The sequence below is a fragment of the Oncorhynchus mykiss genome, chromosome 9 (assembly GCF_057628025.1).
Source record: "Oncorhynchus mykiss isolate SJ-2025 chromosome 9, ASM5762802v1, whole genome shotgun sequence".
NCBI classification, from domain to species: Eukaryota; Metazoa; Chordata; class Actinopteri; order Salmoniformes; family Salmonidae; genus Oncorhynchus; species Oncorhynchus mykiss.
The window spans coordinates 25,998,459-26,018,732 of NC_143030.1; the positions used below are offsets into that span (position 1 = coordinate 25,998,459).

The 20,274-nt window shown below is 40.7% G+C and overlaps 1 protein-coding gene across 3 annotated transcripts in view; it reads right to left on the reverse strand.

Annotated features, from left to right (window-relative positions):
• Window positions 1-20,274, reverse strand: part of kcnip4a (potassium voltage-gated channel interacting protein 4a) — a 278,940-nt gene that overhangs the window by 105,562 nt on the left and 153,104 nt on the right. Inside the window, exon 1 of one of the 3 annotated variants that reach the window (XM_036987595.2) lies at window positions 6,095-6,571. The exons of the other annotated variants lie outside the window; for them this stretch is intronic. Coding sequence (XP_036843490.2) covers window positions 6,095-6,152 — 58 coding nt within the window. The 5' untranslated portion in view covers window positions 6,153-6,571. Of the gene's footprint in view, window positions 1-6,094; window positions 6,572-20,274 lie in introns of those variants that run through there. 3 annotated transcript variants of the gene reach the window in all.

A 20,274-nucleotide genomic window follows, 5' to 3' on the forward strand; every position in this document is an offset into this window, starting at 1 on the left:
GTTGGTCCCTGGATGGGAGAAAGTGGTGTTGGAGGGACAGTAGGAGGAACTGTTTATCTGGTCTAAACAAAATATCACAATTCCACAGGACAGTGATTGGGACATTTTCCTGAGTATCGTGCAGTCTTTCGGACGGGATGTTAAAACAGGTGTCCTGACTCTTAGTAGTCACTAAAGATCCCACAGCACTTATTGTAAGAGTAGGGGTGTTAACCCCGGTGTCCCAGCCAAATCATGTCCAACTAATCATCCCCAGCTTCCAATGGGCTCATTCATCCCCCCCCTCATCTCCCTTGAAACTATTCCCCATGGTGTTGCTATAAGTTCTACGGTCGCCTCGCTTTGCGTTCTTAGGAAACTATGCCGTATTTTGTTTTTTCATGTATTATTTCTTACATTGCTACCCCAGGAAATCTGAAGTTTTATTAAATAGAGCCGGGAAGGAGTATTGGATATAAGAGCAACATCAACTTACCAACATTACGACCTGGAATACAACTTTCCCGAAGCGGATCCTCTATTTGGACAACCACCCAGGACAATGGATCGGATCCCAGTAGGCGACCCAAAACAACGACACCACAGAAGGGGCAGACGGAGTGGTCTTCTGCTTCGTAGACAGGCTCATCGCTCACCGCTCCCGAGTATACTACTTGCCAATGTCCAGTCTCTTGACAACAAGGTAGACGAAATTCGAGCAAGGGTTGCCTTCCAAAGAGAGACATCAGAGATTGTAATATTCTCTGTTTCACAGAAACATGGCTCACTCTGGATATTTTATCAGATTTGGTACAGCCACCCGGTTTCTTCATGCATCGCGCAGACAGAAACAAACATCTCCCTGGTAAGAATAAGGGCAGGGGTGTATGCCTTATGATTAACGAGTCGTGGTGTGATCATAACAACATACAGGAACTCAAGTCCTTTTGTTCAACTGACCTAGAATGCCTTACAATCAAATGCCGACCGCATTATCTACCAAGAGAATTCTCTTTGAATATAATCACAGCCGTGTATATCCGTCCTGACCGTCCTGAAAGAACATCATTGGACTCTAAGTAAACTGGAAACCATATATCCTGAGGTTGCATTTATTGTACCTAGGGATTTTAACAAAGCTAATCTGAAAACAAGGCTCCCTAAATTTTATCAGCATATCGAATGAGCGACACGGGCTGGCAACATTGCTACTCTAACTTCTGCGACGCATACAAAGCCCTCCCTCGCCCTCCTTTCGGCAAATCTGATCACGACTCCATTTTGTTGCTCCCAGCCTATAGACACTAAAACAGGAAATGCCCATGCTCAGGTCTGTTCAATGCTGGTCCGACCAATCGGATTCCACGCTTCAAGATTGCTTCGATCACGTGGACTGGGATATGTTCCAGATAGCGTATGCATCAATGTTATTGTCAGAGGCTGAGTCGGTGAGCGAGTTTATTGGCAAGTTATTCAGTGATGTTGTACCCACGGTGACTATTAAAACCTTCCCCAACCAGAAACTGTGGATTTATGGCAGCATTCGCACAAAACTGAAAGTGCGAACCACTGCTTTTAATCATGGCAAGGCGACTGGAAACATGACCGAATACAAACAGTGTAGCTATTCCCTTCACAAGGCAATCAAACAAGCTAAGCGTCAGTATAGAGACAAGGTAGAGTCGCAATTCAACGGCTCAGACAGGAGACGTATGTGTCAGGGTCTACAGTCAATCACGGATTACAAAAAGGAAACCAGCCCCATCGCGGACACCGACGTCGTGCCCCTAGACAAATTAAACAACTTCTTTGCATGCTGAGGACAATACAGTGCCACTGACATGGCCCGCGACCAAAACCTGCGGGCTCTCCTTCACCGTGGCCAACGTGAGTAAAACATTTAAACGTGTTAACCTCTCTAGGGTATGTGGGACGCTAGCGTCCCATCTGGCCAACATCCAGTGAGGTTGCAGAGCGCCAACTTCAATTACAGAATTATAAAAATTCAGATTAACTTCTTGTTAAACCAACCACAGTGTCATATTTATAAAATGCTTTTCGGCGAAAGCATACCTTGCCCAGAACATAATTTGATTTGATAAGTGAGAATGTGTTCTCAGTCAACTTACCTGGTAAAACAAGGGTTAAATAAAATGCCTGCAACGTTCAGGCCCTACTCTACCCATCGCTTCTTCCAAATTCAAGAAACAACTTCCTCTGTTAGTAAATCCATTAGCTGCACCTCAATGTCACTCACGCTCTGCTCATGACAGCTCTGGGTCTGTGAGTATCCATAGCAACAGCTTTGTTTGGACTGCTCTGCTCAATGATGAGACTTGAGAGCTGTTAGCTACTTCTTTTTTTTAAAACTCTAAACTCAGACAAAACAAGGAACATTTTCTTTTAAATAATCTCTCCTGTCTTATATTTGGTGAGGTTGAAGCACTTCTGACACCATGTTATGATCTTAGTCAGAGCACGAGAAATTGGCTCAGCTTCAAAATGTTACAGAATAATTTGGTGATACCCGAGCTTTACCCGTATCCTAGTTATTGATGAAAACTGTTTCGGGGCCCATCTGGCTCGGGTCGGGTAGCAGAGCTCTAAATCGGCAGTAATATGCTTTTTAAAAACGTTCAACTAACCCAGTGTGGTCTCAGGAACGAAAAGTAAGTGCTATGGATTTGCTCTGTAAATACGTGTGTTTTGAAAGCAATAGAGTTGTGCCATTTTCAAAAGGGAACAACCCTCTTTTGATAAATGCCATGGATCTTTAGTGATCAAAAAGAATCAGGACCTTTGTTTTAAAGTTGAATTTTATGGACAGTAGCAATACACACTGTGGTATAAAGGCATGCTATAAAGCTACTTCATGCACTGTATGTGTTGCTTAGTAGGGTGGCCATGAACTGTGGGATTTAGTAGCACTGAGTGAATGGCAACCATGTAATTGGAATGCGATGACAACTTATACAACTTTAAGGATCCGTAACAAAATTCACGCTCAAACAGACATACAGCACAACATATAAACACATAGTGAATGTGTGCATGTGGCACTTCTGCCGTGTGAGCATAGTGGAAAATGGACTGATCATGGCTGAGCAGTACTATGGGTGTAGTGGCAGCTGCTCTCCCTGCGGATGTTACAAGTCTCTTGTAGTTCTGTAAACACCAGAAGTCCTGTACCGGGGCCCGGCCAGCAACACGACCCACTCGAGACCCCCCGACCGAAACAGAGGGAGATCACAACAATCAATTAACAAAACGTACTGGGATTGCCGTAAACAAAAGTGCATGTGTGACCAACTGGGTTCAAACCCAGGTCTTCTACATGCTACAAGACTGTGTTGGTCTCTTGAGCTAAAGCCTATTCATTAGATCGGGAAGCTCATCCATGTAGCAGGCAAGGACACACATCACTCAAGTGTGGTACATCATGGTAGAGCTGAAATTAGCTTTTTCTGCCTGGTACATTACGTGATTTTAACATGAAACTTAAACTAAATGAACAGTGCAGAGGGAGGGGTTGAAACCATTTAATGCTTGCTTATACAACCATTCACCTTCATATGACAGATTAGAAAAGTACAAAACAGACATCCATTTACCCACTAAGGGGTTGAGTCACTTGATGTTTTGCCGTTTCTATCCGAGAGGTAATGCATCGAGTGCAGCACTCCTACGCCAACCACTCACAAACAAACCCTGAAAAGATTGATTCACAGCAGATTACGTCGACAACAAGCCCAGTACACCTAGACCTACAATCATAATGAAACCACCAACTACAATCTTACATCATTTCACATTGGAATACTTCAGAAGCTCAAAAACCCACTCAGACCAACACTGAACAAAAGAGTCATATATCTAGACCTACCCATAGAATTACATATTTAACTCTATATAAACTGATTTCTATGATTTTGGTGGACCTACTGTACCATCATGCTGAACCACCATCACTAGAGTACACTCTCGTATCTTTTCACCTTGAGACACTTCAAAAGAATGGGTCTGAATGGAGTAGAAGAGAGAGGAGTTTGAGGGTACGGTTGGCAAGGCGCTAACTAAAACAGTGGCTCTTCACATGTAGGTGAGAGCAGCTTTGGTAATTAATGTGGAACACTGAGTGGGTAGTGGAGTGGCACTCAGGGCTTCTGGCCCCATGTGTTAACCATGCAACGAATCAGCCCAATTCATAAAATCCCTTCCATCCACTGTGATGGTCCCAGGAGCTCAGTCTGGGTTTGAACTCAACTTCAAATCTCATACGCACGCACGCACACACATACACACACACTCTTCATGGCGAAATGCTAAATAATTTAGACCATGATAATAAGAGCTCATTACAATGCTGAGCACAGTGAGTGAGTAGTCATCAAATTGAGGTTTTGAAATCTTGATTTCAGCTTAAATGGAAATTTAACAAAATGTTCAACTTCATATTAAATCATCTCCAGCACCACCCCAACATCAAAGTGTGAAAATAGTACCTTTTTTCCCAACAAAAAATATAGAAAAGGAGGAAGATAAGTGTTTCCAATGACATCAGTGTGCATTGTGATTTGAAGCAATTATGAATAGTAGGCTTGGCCTACTAATTGTCGTAATTGGTTGATGATGTCATTGGCAACACTCATCTTCATTTAACCCCCCCCCCCCCAGAAACATGCTATTTTCACATTTGTTGATGCTGGGGTGGTGCTGGAGATGATGAATATAAAGTTGAACATTTTAGAAATGTACCTTTAAGAGTTTATGGAGGGGAATTGTGCCTGCCTGGTCCACATGTTCTCCTATCTGGGTTCTGGTGAAATGTGCTTACATTGCACAGACAGAGCTGTCAAAACTGATCTATTGCCTAAGAATGGCTCCCCCATTCATTTTGCTTTCAGCTTGTTTCACAAGACTTCAATGAAATATGGCTTAAGATAAGAGTGATCCATCAGTGATCAGTCTCTCGTACAGCACCAAATTACTAAATATAACTTTTGACAACTTACAACCCCCACCACTACCACCATGACTGACCACCTGTTAAATATTTCATTGTCCTTAAATGGATGGTCTTACACTCTGTTTTAAGCTGCAATACGTAACTTTTTGGGCGACCCAACCAACTTCTCATAAAAATGTGACTTAAAGATCTGTCATTCTCATTGAAAGCAAGTCAAAGGAGCAGTAGATCTGCTCTATGAGCGTTATTTCCTATGCTTCCCGATCTTAAGTTTAGTTTTTACTTTTGGTTTTGTACATCAGCTTCAAACAGCTGAAAATACAATGTTGTTGGTTATGGAAAATATATTTCACAACGGTTTATATGGCACAATAATTCTCTACACTATTCTTGCTTGTTTTGTCACAAACTGAAATGAGGCAAACTCTTCAAATTTTTGCAACCAGGAAATGGCAGAGCGAATTCTGCATTGCAGTCAACAAAGCAGTCACTGCATCACTTTTCTGGTAAATAGCTGAGGGATGGAGCTGGAGTTATCACTCAAATTCATAAAACACTCAAATTCATCCATTGGATGAACATTATAGTTGTTATCATGTTTTGAAGCTATATAGTGTTTGTTTACAATTACATTGTTTACAAAAACAAGTTTATATTTTGGGTTCAGATGCCAGTTGAACTAAACTCGTGAGGCATTTAGCTTTAAGTTATATTCTTCAAGAACCAATGGCTTATATGTCATTCATTTAAAAGTTCAAACATGTATGTATCAATCCCAGATTACCCATTTAAATTGTGAAAGGTGGCATTCGAAAGTTCAAGGGGTAAATTATGCGGAGTCAATTTCATGGACTAGTGGTGTGGCACATTAATTCATACAGGAGTATAATGAACCCAACAACACATTACTAGTGGAAAAGTCTGTAGGGGATTGAAGAAAACAAACACCCTAAAACATGTTGCAAATAAAACACAGGAAATGCATATTAGAGAATGAAAAGATAAGGAACTCGTTCAGGTCTGGGCTTTGAAAGCAATTCAAATTGAGCATATTACCTCAATGTCTTCAGTAGTTTGAGTAATCTAGTTTAGTGATTACGACCACCATCCTGCACACCAACCCCCCCACACGCACACACCCTGGCCTACCTGTCCTCTTGCGCCTCTGATCTTTCTGAAGAGAAAAGATGACCATCAAAGCACCCATGTCTACCCCCCTGTCCCGGTCTCGCTCAGTGATCCAGAAGTCCTGCGAGTTTTGACAACGCTACAGCTTTACACTTTGCTGGCTTCTGAGTAGAGCTGATGAGCTGCAACTATAAGAGTCTCCGGTCTGTGCTTCCTAGCTTCCCTTTTTCCCCACCCAGGCTTGGTGAGCTGGGTGCGCAACGAGGGTGTGGAGTGGGAGTCGAGCGCCGGTGCCACCCTTTTTCAGTTTAGAATTTTGACGCGTTTCAGTCTCTGCCCCCCCCCCCTCCTTTTTTCACTGAAGGGGGCACTTCGGAGCAGAGTGCTGCTGCACTGCCTGGCTACTTTGTACGAGTTGAGCACCTAGATTAATTGAGCTCTCTCAGCAGGAGCCAGAAACTCGCTGTAGGTAATAGTAGCGCCACTCAAGATACCCCCTCACAGAGGGAGGGAACGGGGTAGGAAAGGGAGGGAGCTCAAAGATTAATATTGTTGCTTGTGAATAGGTATCTTTTAACTATAGCCCCCATGCTGTGAGAATGGGAAAACCATGCCATATCTATGACATTGACTAATAGAACGTTGGCAGCCTGTGTAGATATTTCGATTGCAAGCGGGTCAACCACTTGACGACAATAAGGTCCATCTGCACCATATCAACCCTGAAAAGGAGGAACCAATTTAAAGGCAGATTAATGTGTCAGGAGTCATCCCTCATCATGCTGTGTGTAACACCTATTTTTCTGATTCTGCCAGCATATTCTAATTCTTTATGCAACATAGACATGTTTTTCAAAGGATGAGATCCTGGAAATTACTATGGAAGGGCATGCGCCTTGCTGCAAATTTCCTTCAATACATTAATCAAGGTTTTCACCTCCCTATATAAATTTGATTGAAATCAATCACAGTCGTTGAGTCCTCTAATTACAATCCTGCAATCACAACATTCACAATACAAAGGAACAGCAATGGGATGCTTGTAATCAAAAACACCACAAAAGACAGCATATTTTGATTGTTTTCCAACCAAATGCATTGATATGCAGAGTGCATAGACTACTAGTGCATCGGACATCAACAGGTTGCACAGGGAGAGAGTGGTGTGTGCAAAGGCAGACAATTCCAATTCATTGAATGTTTGTCAACACATTCAAAGTCTCACCCTTTGCCTTCCTATTTGTGTTGGACACAAAAGGCTTTTTGGACTTGGTACTGGTACTCCCTGTATATATAGCCATGTTATTTTTTACTCATTACTGTTCTTCACTGTGTATTTATTCCTCGTGTCACTATTTCTATTATCTTTCACTCTGCATTGTTGGAAAACAACCCGAAAGTAAGCACGTCACTGTTAGTCTGCACCAGTTGTTTAAGAAGCATGTGACAGATAAAATGTGGATGGTCAGAGAAGAGGAGGGACCTTGCCATCCCCCAAGTGACTACTGAAGATCTACAGAACGCTGGCCCGTTTTCTACAGACATGGACTCTTACTTTAAAATGTATCATCCACTGGCACTCAACTTTTCTATTTCACACAACAAAAATTTAAAAAATCATTCCGTTCCCACTGCCACCCCTGCAGAACCCTTAGCAGTCTTTTCAAAGAACATCCACGTCGGCGGTCCAATTTACAACACGACCGCCCGCAATCAAGTACCAATTTCCCCACACCATTATCCCGCTTCCTGCCTCTACGGTGTGCCGGTCGCCGTTCTGGGGCCTCCTAAGGATAAAAGTCTAAGGAAGAAACTAGTAAGTGGGGCTGGGGATGATGAAAACAACTTCAGCATGGTATGAGCAAGGCTTTAGAAAGCGGGATGGAGGGGCTAACATAGACATCTACCTGGAAGTGTGTCATCATCCTGAAGGTAAAAAGCCCTTTGTGTGTCAGCCGCTGCACTGGTTCTACATCGTAATTTGGTTTCTCTTAAGGAGTCCGAGTCCAGTCTACAAGAAGCAATCACACCTGCCTGACAACTAAATTACAACCAGAACCACTCTGACCAGTTTGATAAAATACATGGCTTTGTTGTGGTAGGATCTGGGAATAGGGCTACTGTCACTTGTTACAAATATGTTTTTCTGCCTCCAGTGGTGCTTTCAAAGCATAGGTCACAACGGGAGAGAAATTGCAATTTGCTGGCCAATATCTTGGTTAATCCCTCAGCTATAAAGATCTCCATGAATACAATTCTGGAACGTTTGCATTGCAAATGGATTAGGCTTGGTATAACATCTGATGAATGTACAATGCGTCAGAGAATTTTACTGGGGGATGTCGGGTAATGTATTTATTTAAACACCACATCCATAATTTTAGTCCTGTGCGAATGGGCCAGGTCAGTCATTTTTATATAGCGGGGCAAATTCCAAGGTCCTCTGATAATATTAATCCCGTACGCGACATCCCTGTGTTTCCAAGAGGTTAGAGTTTGACTGGTGCTGTTTGCAGTTTGAGCAAGAAAATTGATAAATTGATGCTTAAAACTAAGTGCTGCGCATAGATTTCTTCAGAATGGCCTACATTTATCAACTTCCACAGTGAATACTTATTTAGGCTGTGTTTTGTGCCAATGAATTTCAACATCGCCAAAACTCAGAATAATGTCCAATAAAAGTATTGTGCCAAGGCCAATTTAAATGAAACCCTGGCTGTAAAAGTAGATAATATATCGCAAATCAGGACATACCCAATTCCTCACTGAGCTAAACTTTTTTTGAAAATTTTTATTAAAAAATCGTTCACTTTCTCATTTTCATATTATTATTTAGACATCTTCGCGCCTAGAATAAAAGCCTCCAGAATTCCGTCCTCATCGAATGTAATTTTTTGTTGGACATTACATCAGTGTTTCTGCTGCAGTCATTTAGATGTGGCGCTGCACCACAGCAATATTATTGCAGCCACGGCAAAAAATATGTAACATGAAAAAATATTACTGCAGTTGGACACATTGAAGACGCTAGAACAGTTCACATTTGCTTTTCCTCTACAAACAAAACGAGTATTGAATAGAAAAATCTGACAACCCCATTGTAGAATGGTTTAGCAATTTACCTAACTTCATTGGAGTCCACCTGCGGCAAACTCAATTGATAGGACATGATTTGGAAAGGCACACACCTGTCTATACAGTGGGGCAAAAAAGTATTTAGTCAGCCACCAATTGTGCAGTTCTCCAACTTAAAAAGATGAGAGAGGCCTGTAATTTTCATCATATGTACACTTCAACTATGACAGACAAAATTAGGAGAAATTATTGGCAAATTATGGTGGAAAATAAGTATTTGGTCACCTACAAACAAGCAAGATTTCTGTCTCTCACAGATCTGTAACTTCTTCTTTAATCCACTCGTTACCTGTATTAATGGCACCTGTTTGAACTTGTTATCAGTATAAAAGACACCTGTCCACAACCTCAAACAGTCACACTCCAAACCCCACTATGGCCAAGACCAAAGAGCTGTCAAAGGACACCAGAAACAAAATTGTAGACCTGCACCAGGCTGGGAAGACTGAATCTGCAATAGGTAAGCAGCTTGGTTTGAAGAAATCAACTGTGGGAGCAATTATTAGGAAATGGAAGACATACATGTCTGTCATAGTTGAAGTGTACCTATGATGAAATTTACAGGAAATGTACAGGCCTCTCTCATCTTTATAAGTGGGAGAACTTGCACAATTGGTGTCTGACTAAATACTTTTTTGCCCCACTGTTTAAAGGTCCCACAGTTGACAGTGCATGTCAGAGCAAAAACCAAGCCATGAGGTTGAAGGAATTTTCTGTAGAGCTCTGAGACAGGATTGTGTCCAGTCACAAATCTGGGGAAGAGTACCAAAATAATTGTGCAGCATTGAAGATCCCCAAGAACACAGTGGCCTACATCATTCTTAAATGGAAGACGTTTGAAACCACCAAGACGTTTTGTAGAGCTCGCCGCCTGGCCAAACTGAGCAATCGGGGGAGAAGGGCATTGGTCAGGGAGGTGACCAAGAACCCGATGGTCACTATGACAGAGTTCCAGATTTCTTCTGTTGAGATGGGAGAAACTTCCAGAAGGACAACCATCTTTGCCGCACTCCACCATTCAGCCTTTATGGTAGAGTGGCCAGATGGAAGCCACTCCTCAGTAAAAGGCACTTGACAGGCAACTTGGAGGACTCTCAGACCATGAGAAACAAGATTCTCTGGTTTGATAAAACCAAGATTGAACTCTTTGGCCTAAATGCCAAGTGTCACTCACATCTGGAGAAAATCAAGCACCGCTCTTCACCTGGCCAATACAGTCCCTATGGTGAAGCATGGTCGTGGCAGCATCATGCCGTGGGAATGTTTTTCCGCGGAAGGGACTGGGAGAGTAGTCAGGATCGAGGGAAAGATGAACGGAGCAAAGTACAGAGAAATCCTTGATGAATACCTGCTTCAGAACGCTCAGGACCTCAGACCTGGGCGAAGGTTCACCTTCCAACAGGACAACAACCCTAAGCACACAGCCAAAACAATGCAGGAGTGGCTCCGGGACAAGTCTTAATGTCCTTGAGTGGCCCAGCCAGAGCCCGGACTAGAACCCGATCGAACATCTCTGGAGAGAGCTGATGCTCCCCATCCACCTGACAGAGCTTGATAGATTCTGCAGAGAAGAATGGGAGAAAATACCCAAGTACAGATGTGCCAAGCTTACGGTGTCATAGCCAAGAAGACTCAAGGCTGTAATTGCTGCCAAATGTGTTTCAACAAAGTACTGAGTAAAGGGTCTGAATACTTACAGTACCAGTCAAAAGATTGGACACACCTACTCAAGGGTTTTTCTTTATCTTTACTATATTGTAAAATAATAGTAAAGACATCAAAACTATGAAATAACACATGTAGTAACCAAAAAAGTGTTAAACAAATCTAAATATATTTTAGATTCTTCAAAGTAGTCACCTTTTGCCTTGATGACAGCTTTGTACACTCTTGGCATTCCCTCAACCAGCTTCACCTGTAATTATTTTCCAACAGTCTTGAAGGAGTTCCCACATATGCTGAGCACTTGTTGGCTGCTTTTCCTTCACTCTACAGTCCATCTCATCCCAAACCATCTCAATTGGGTTGAGGTCGTGTGTTTGTGGAGGCCAGGTCATCTGATGTAGCACTCAATCACTCTGCTTCTTGGTCAAATAGCCCTTACACAGCCTGGAGGTGTGCTGAGTCATTGTCCTGTTGAAAATCATCACCTCCTCCATGCTTCACGGTGGGAACCCCACACGCGGAGATCATCCGTTCAACTTCTCTGCGTCTCACAAAGACAAGGCAGTTGGAACCAAACATCTCAAATTTGGGCAGATTTCTTGGCCCAAGCAAGTCTCTTATTCTCATTGGAGTCCTTTAGTAGTGGTTTCTTTGCAGCAATTCAACCATGAAGGACTGATTCAAGCAGTCACCTCTGAACAGTCTGGGTCTTCCTTTCCTGTGGTGGTCCTCATAAGAGCCAGTTTCATCATAGCGCTTGATGGTTTTTGCGACTGCACTTGAAGAAACTTTCAACGTTCTTGACATTTTCCAGATTGACTGACCTTCATGTCTTAAAGTAACGGACTGCTGTTTCTCTTTGCTTATTTGAGCTGTTCTAGCCATAATATGGACTTGGTCTTTTACCAAATATGTCTATCTTCTGTATACCACCCATACCTTGTCACAACACAACTGATTGGCTCAAACGCATTAAGAAGGAAATAAATTCCACAAATGAACTTTTTTTGTCACAAGGCACACCTGTTAATTGAAATGCATTCCAGAGAATGCCAAGAGTGTGTAAAGCTGTCATCAAGGCAAAGGGTGGCTACTTTGAAGAATCTCAAATATATTTTGATATGTTTAACACTTTTTTGGTTACTACATGATTCCATATGTGTTATTTCATAGTTTTGATGTCTTCACTACTATTCTACAAAGTTGAAAATAGTAAAAACATATAGAAAAACCCTTGCATGTGTAGCTGTGTCCAAACTTTTGACTGGTGCTTTATATAAAATGTGATATCTCAGTTTTTTATTTGTAATATGGGGTATTGTGTGTAGATGATATTGTAAAAATGTTTAATCCATTTTAGAATAAGGCTGTAACGTCACAAAATGTTGAAAAAGAGAAGGGGTCAGAATACTTTCTGAATTGACTTTATAAACTAGATGACTGGTAGGGCGCGCTGTGTTGAAGACACTGTGCCGCCATCTTGACACTCACCCACCATTGTAAAACATGTTGGAAGCTATAGAATACATAGTATCAGTAATCCAGGGTTTACAGTGCCTTCAGAAAATAATCACAAGCCTTGACTTTTTCCACATTTGTTGCGTTACATGAAAAAATACTAATATTTCTTCATTATATAAGTAGTCAACCCCCTGAGTCAATACATGTTAGAATCACCTTTGGCAGCGATTACAGCTGTGGGTCTTTCTGGGTAAGTCTCTAAGAGCTTTCCACACCTGGATTGTGCAACATTTGCCCATTATTGTTTTCAAATTTCTTCAAACTTTGTCAAATTGGTTGTTTATCACTGCTAGACATCAATTTAAGATCTTGCCATAGATTAAAGTCAAAACTGTTACTTGGCCACTAAAAGGCTTTAAATGGTCAATCCGACTTCTGCAGTGGCCATACAGAATTTAATGCTTTGCGGCCTCAGCAGAATTCAGAGCATTCGTACTTCTTGCGCTTTGGAGAGCTGTCATACGCATGCAATAAATTAGTCTGCACTGCACCACTCATAGTGATTCAGAGCTAATCTCTATAGCCATCCAGCTAAATACAAGTAACTGGCTAAACGAAAATACCTTCCCTCTTCTGAGATGTTGGAGTCCATTTCCTGGTGCTGGGCATAGGAGCTCAGTCAAGATAGCATGAAGAAAGAAGGCTGCACCATTTTCCCACCTGCAACTCCACCCTGAATCGCCACAGCAAAATGTGACGACATTTAGGTTAATGTTTAGATACTGAACAAAAATATAAAATGCAACATGTAAAGTGTTGGTTTCATGAGCTGAAATAAACGATCCCAGAAATGTTCCATATAAAGCGTATCTCAAATGTTGTGCAGAAATGTGTTTACATCCCTGTTAGTGAGCATTTCTTCTTTCCCAAGACAATCCATCCAGCTGACAGGTGTGGCATATCAAGAAGCTGATTAAACAGCATGATCATTACACAGGTGCACCTTGTGCTGGGGACAAAAGGCCATTCTATAATGTGCAGTTTTGTCACACAACACAATGCCACAGACGTCTCAGGTTTTGAGTTTGAGTAATTGGCATGCCGACTGCAGGGATGTTCACCAGAGCTGTTGTCAGATAATTGAATGTTAATTTCTCTGCTGTTATTCAGCTCATTCCGGTAGGTGGAAGTTAGATTTTAGATGGTGTCAGCATAATTTCATTTAAATTCATTTAGGAGTAGAATGCCCTTTTTTTTTACCCCTTTTTCTCCCCAATTTCGTGGTATCCAATTGTTTAGTAGCTACTATCTTGTCTCATCGCTACAACTCCCGTACGGGCTCGGGAGAGACAAAGGTTGAAAGTCATGCGTCCTCCGATACACAACCCAACCAAGCCGCACTGCTTCTTAACACAGCGCCATCCAACCCAGAAGCCAGCCGCACCAATGTGTCGGAGGAAACATCGTGCACCTGGCAACCTTGGTTAGCGCTCACTGCGCCCGCCCCGCCACAGGAGTCGCTGGTGCGCGATGAGACAAGGATTTCCCTACCGGCCAAACCCTCCCTAACCCGGACAACGCTAGGCCAATTGTGCGTCGCCCCACGGACCTCCCGGTCGCGGCCGGTTACGACAGAGCGTGGGCGCGAACCCAGTCTCTGGTGGCACAGCTGGCGCTGCAGTACAGCGCCCCTAACCACTGCGCCACCCGGGAGGCGGAGTAGAATGCCCTTAATGGTCACCAGAACTTAGCTCAGCTCCTCACTGTCTCGAACCACAGATGGCTACTAACTGCTCAGAACTACTAAATAGTGAAATCCATTAATATAAATAACCTCACTACGACTAGGCTCACTCTATAACCCCGGGGCAAAAACACTTTAAAATGGTACACCCTGTTTCAAAGTTATTTCCTGTGGCCTGCTGGCACAGATCTGGATTTAGATTACCTTCCCTAAACCTAATAATCAGGGGGTCAAAACAAAAAACTGGCCATAGATCAGGGGCAACCTGACCCTACTCCTATCTTGACTGCAGCTACCTCTGTAGCTGCATTAGCTCGGGCAACACTTCAAGCACCCTGCCAGCCACTGAGCCTGTGGATTTAAAAATCTGTGAGACTAGCAGTGTAAAATTGCATATCCATTGAGTCTGCCCTCAAGTTACAATACCCCAGCAAGGATCAGTCCCAAACGTCAATTTAAGGTCTTCCATCATTAAAAGTGATTAGATACTTTTTCTTCTCCGAACCATCATTTCATCTGCAGTAAGACTTCCATCTGTGTGCAGAGATACCATGTAAGAATCATGCCCCATGTTTTTTAACTGGCAAACATCTGAAATGGCATTCTGTCACAAGCTGCTGTCCCTACTTGTAATGCAACCTACATTGCAAGAGCATAACAATTACTGACTGTTTATCACTGTCATTTGTAAGACAAAATCATTGGTTATTTGTTTTTAACACAGCCTGGACCTCAATTTAGACAGTGGCAAAATCACCTTCTCCTTTCTCCTATAAAAGTAGCGTGATGTGATTATTTTCTGAGGAAACTATATCAAACCGATTTCGATATCAAGGAAAGAACATATACATCATAGGAACAACGTGAATTGTGTTTTGATTGAATTTGGTCCTACTGTCAGAAAAAAGCAAGGTGGTGAGTTTAAACCGAGTTCACTCCACAGACAACTCAATCAGTCGGCGCCTCACGCACTTGATTTACAGAGGCGTTCGTCAGAAACACCCATTACAATCTATCACCGTTTCCAATGTACAAGCAGTGAATGGAAAGCTGGCTCATTTCATCATGCTCAATGAGCTGACTGACTCAATGCGTGGCTTTTCTGTATCGCACGATGTTCATTTTACAGTCCCAGATATGTGTGTCTCTCAAATGGCATATATATAGTGCACTACTTTTGACAAGGGCACATGTGGAATACAGTGTGTCAAATAAACAAAAATGATTCAAATTAAACTCAGTCATCTAACCCTTCTTATCAGAAATTACTAATCTTATGTCAAATGGAACGGCAGGTAGCCTAGTGGTTAGAGCGTTGGACTAGTAACCGAATCCCCGAGCTGACGAGGTAAAAATCTGTTGTTCTGCCCTTGAACAAGGCAATTAACCCACTGCTCCTAGGTCGTCATTGAAAATAAGAATTTGTTCTTAACTGACTGGCCTAGTTATATAAAGGTTAAAAAAATATTTATGTTAATGAAACCAAATGAAATTGATTGCTTCTTGCTCACAGGTAAAACTGAAGAATTGAAAAGCGTACTAAGTGCAGCCTGTTGCACTGTCAAGTGTTGAAAAAAATACTTTAGAAGAGAAGAGTATAGAAGAACTAGTATAAATGGCTGTTATAGGACATTATTTAGACCAAAACTTTGTCAATCGCTGTTATAAAGGAAATCTGTTGTTAGGGGGTTGGTGAGGACATTAGAAGTAAGGAGTGTGGGTGGAATTAAGTCAAAGAATGTGTCAGTGAGCCTTCATGTGTGAGTGTGAAAGAGAGACAGCGAGAGTGAGAGAGAAAAGGCGAGAGAGCGAGAGAGAGGGAGACAGCGAGAGAGACAGCAAGACAGCGAGAGAGAGCGAGAGAAAGAGCGAGAGAAAGAGAGCGAGAGAGAAAGACAGAAAGACAGCGAGCGAGAACGACGCTGACACATACAGACTTATACACACACCTGATCTCACTCTTCTCTCAATCTCTTTTCTCTTCTCTTCTCTTACTCTCTCTCTCTATTGTCGAGAACTGTTTTAATAATTTCATATGTTTCTTGTTTGTCTATCTTTTTTATGCATTGTCTACAAGTTTATATATGTTTACAACAAGCAAGTGGAAGATATCAGAATAGGGGCATTGGGGAATCATAACATGTTGTACGAAATGAGCCAAATTCGTCGTAGTGAAACCGTCTAGAGCAATGCAAGGTCTCTTTCATGATCATGTGAAACGTTAATTGCCTTGGAAATGCTGGGATGTGTTTTTCAATGATGTTAAAGGAAAATATGATGCAACTATAACAGTGATACGCTATGGATTACAATTATCATCATGAATATTAAGGATATAAACACTACATGTTACACACAGACACTCAATCATGCAAATTGGTTATTATTTAGTTATTATTTATTTGGACAGCATACATTATAGTCTTACCCTTATACAGACATCGTACACACTCACTAAATCACATCCAATATCATACACATCAACCTACTCAGGTTAAACTACGCACATAACATCTTGTCTCAATTTTCTAACATCTGTGGCATTGGCTCACAGGCAAACAGGGGAACAAGGGAATAAAACAAATATTGCTAGAACCTATTTCTTGAATTCTAAATATCAGACATTTGAAAGCTCTAATTTTGACCGTCATAATACATCTGATGGCAGTAACTTTACAAGCACTAATTATGGTCAATTTAGCCTGAGAATAGAATCTAGTTATGGTAAGGGATTAAATAAGTATAGCTAGTTATAATTGTAACGGTTTGGCAGATTATAAAAAAAGACGATCAGTCTTTACGTGGCTAAAAGAAAACGAATTGAACATATACTGTTTACAGGAAACTCACTCTACATCCTTAATGAATGGGGTGGTGAAAAATGTTTCTGTCATGGACAAAGGAACTCAAAAGGTGTGATAATATTAATTAACAAACATTTCGAACTGAATGTGCAAATAGTCAGGAATGATTCGCAAGGAAGGTGAATCTTTTTGACGAAAAAGAGATTTGGCTCAATCTATATGGTCCAAATCAGGAGGATCCATACTTCTTCTAAAATATTTATACCAATTTATTGAACTTACAGGCAAAAAAATGGCAATATCATTATGGTAGGAGACAAAAACACAGTGTTAAGTACCTCAATGAACCGTGAACTATCAAACTATCATCACCGCGCCTTTAAGGAAATCACAAATATTATGGACATTAGAAATAGTGGATATTTGGAGACTAAAAAACCCAGACCTACTGAGATATACAGCGGGGCAAAAAAGTATTTAGTCAGCCACCAATTGTGCAAGTTCTCCCACTTAAAAAGATGAGAGGCCTGTAATTTTCATCATAGGTACACTTCAAATATGACAGACAAAATGAGAAAAGGAGAGAAAAAAAATCCAGAAAATCACATTGTAGGATTTTAATGAATTTATTTGCAAATTATGGTGGGAAATAAGTATTTGGTCACCTACAAACAAGCAAGATTTCTGGCTCTCACAGACCTGTAACTTCTTCTTTAAGAGGCTCCTCTGTCCTCCACTCGTTACCTGTATTAATGACACCTGTTTGAACTTGTTATCAGTATAAAAGACACCTGTCCACAACCTCAAACAGTCACACTCCAAACTCCAATATGGCCAAGACCAAAGGACACCAGAAATGTGTGAGAACTTTCACAATTGGTGGCTGACTAAATACTTTTTGCCCCACTGTACATGGAGGAGACTTAAGTTAGTTGTCTTGGCTACTTTCTTGTCTCTTTCTCTCTTGCATCAAAGGTTAAAAAAGTTTTAATAGGCGACAGAATGCGATCAGATCTAATTGGCATTCACATAACTCATAGATGTTCCACATGGACGGGGATATTGGACATTTTATCAAAGTTTACTGGAGGACAACTTATTTTTTAACTAAGACAAAATAATTTATAACTTAATTTTTCCAGTATAATATAGGTTCAGCAAATCCCCTTATTGTTTGTGATACCTTTAAATGTACATTCAGAGGTCATTCAATTCAATATTCATCAATAATTTCACACTCTGACTAACAAGGGGAATCCATGAACTAAAAGTACAGGTAGATAGCAATGAAAACGATACTACAGAGACACAAAATAAGTTAGAGGAAAAACAAAAACAACTATGAATCTATGAATCATCTATGAATCTCCTAATGATATTTTAAAAGAGGAAGCTAATTTTTTTAGGCAGATGTTCTCTTTTCCGTCCCATCCTCTCCCACTGAATGAAGATTACGGTAAGGAATTCTTTCCAAATAATATTTAAAAAAAGGAAAATTAGCAAATGTACAGAAAGATCAGTGCGAAGGCCAAATTACAGAGGAAGAACTTTGAGGCTATTAAATCCTTTCAGTCTGGAAAAACCCCAGGGCTTGATGGCATACCCATAGAGGTATACTAAAAGCTCCATTTTGATTTACTAAAAGCTCCATTGTCTGTCAGGTACTCAGCAAGAAGGTCTGATTTCTCTATTATTAAAACAAGATCCAGATGGAAAATATAAAGACCCAGTCTATCTAAAAAACTGGAGGCCCCTTACACTACAATGTTGTGATGAAAAAATACTAGCGAAATGCATAGCACTCAGAATTAAAAGGTTTTTAGAAGGTATTGTTCATCCCGATCAGACAGGTTTTTTACATGGACAATACATTGGAGATAGTATACGGCAACTACTAGAAATAATAGAACATCATGAAACATCTAAGAAGCCAGGCCTGGTATTTATAGCGGATTTTGAAAAGGCATTTGATAAAGTAAGACTGGATTTTATTTATAAATGCCTGGATTTTATAAATTTCGGCGATTCTCTAATTAAATGGGTAAAAATAATGTATAGCAACCCCAGGTGTAAGATAGTCAATAATGGCTACTTCTCAGAGAGTTTTGAATAGTCGAGAGGAGTTAAACAAGGGTGTCCGTTGTCACCATATCTATTCGTTATGGCCATCGAAATGCAAACTATTAAAATCAGATCCAATAAAGAGGATTAGAAAATGTTTAAAATCAAAAGGTGTTCATGTATGCCGATGACTAAAGTTTTATAATAAGTCCACAAGCTAGATACCTGCAATGTCTCATTGTACAATATTATATTTTGAATCTTTAAAAAATACAACTTTGACATTACCCTGCAGTTTACCTATAAAATGGGCTGATGGTGAAGTAGACATACTTGGTATTCATATCACAAAAGATATAACTAAGCTCTCCACAATGAATTTCAATAGACAACTTGTAAAAATAGACAAGATCCTGCAACCATGGAGAGGTAAATACCTGTCTATTTATGGAAAAATTGCCCTGATTATCTCCTTAGTCATATCTCAGTTTAGTCACTTACGTATGGTGCTGCCTACTCCTGATGATTCGTTTTTCAAATCATATGAGCAAAAAAAAAGTCACTTTATTTGGGACTCTTAAACCAGATAAAATAAAGCGTGCCGATCTATATAATGAATAAGAAATGGGTGGGTTGAGATTATTAAATATAAAAGCACTAAACCTCTCTAAAAGCTTCACTTATTCAAAAGTTTTACTTGAACCCGAAATGGTTCTCAAGTAGATTACTAAGAAAAGCTCATCCATTGTTAAAAAATTTGCCTTTTTGCCTTTGTGCAGATTGCCATGTCTCATTCTCAATTAATTGAAAATGATACTTTTTTCAAAGTATCTCTCTTTTTCAAACAAGCATTGCAGAGCTGGCTACAATTTCAATTTCATCTCCCTGAAAAGATAGAACATCAAATATTACAGCTGAACTGAAATGTGCTGGTTGATAAAATATGTGTATTTATGGGAAAATGTTTGAAAAGGGTATTTTGTTCTTAAATTATATTGTAAATTGGAATGGTAGAGTTATGTCCTTCGTGGAGTTATGCGAATTGTATGGGAAGGTCTGCTCAATCCAAGAGTACAACCAATTGATTACAGCATTACCCCAAAAATGGAGGAGGCAGGTGGAAGCAGGAGGAGGTAGGGAACTGGTCTGTCTACCCAATATAAAGGATCAAAACTTGGAGGAATACAAATAGCATAAACAGGATGTTGACAACTGTGCCATACAGATTGCAAAATAGTTTGGAAGATATTTTTTTATGTACCAATTCCATGATAAAAGGGTGTATGAGTTGATATACACTGCTCAAAAAAATTAAGGGAACACTGAAATAA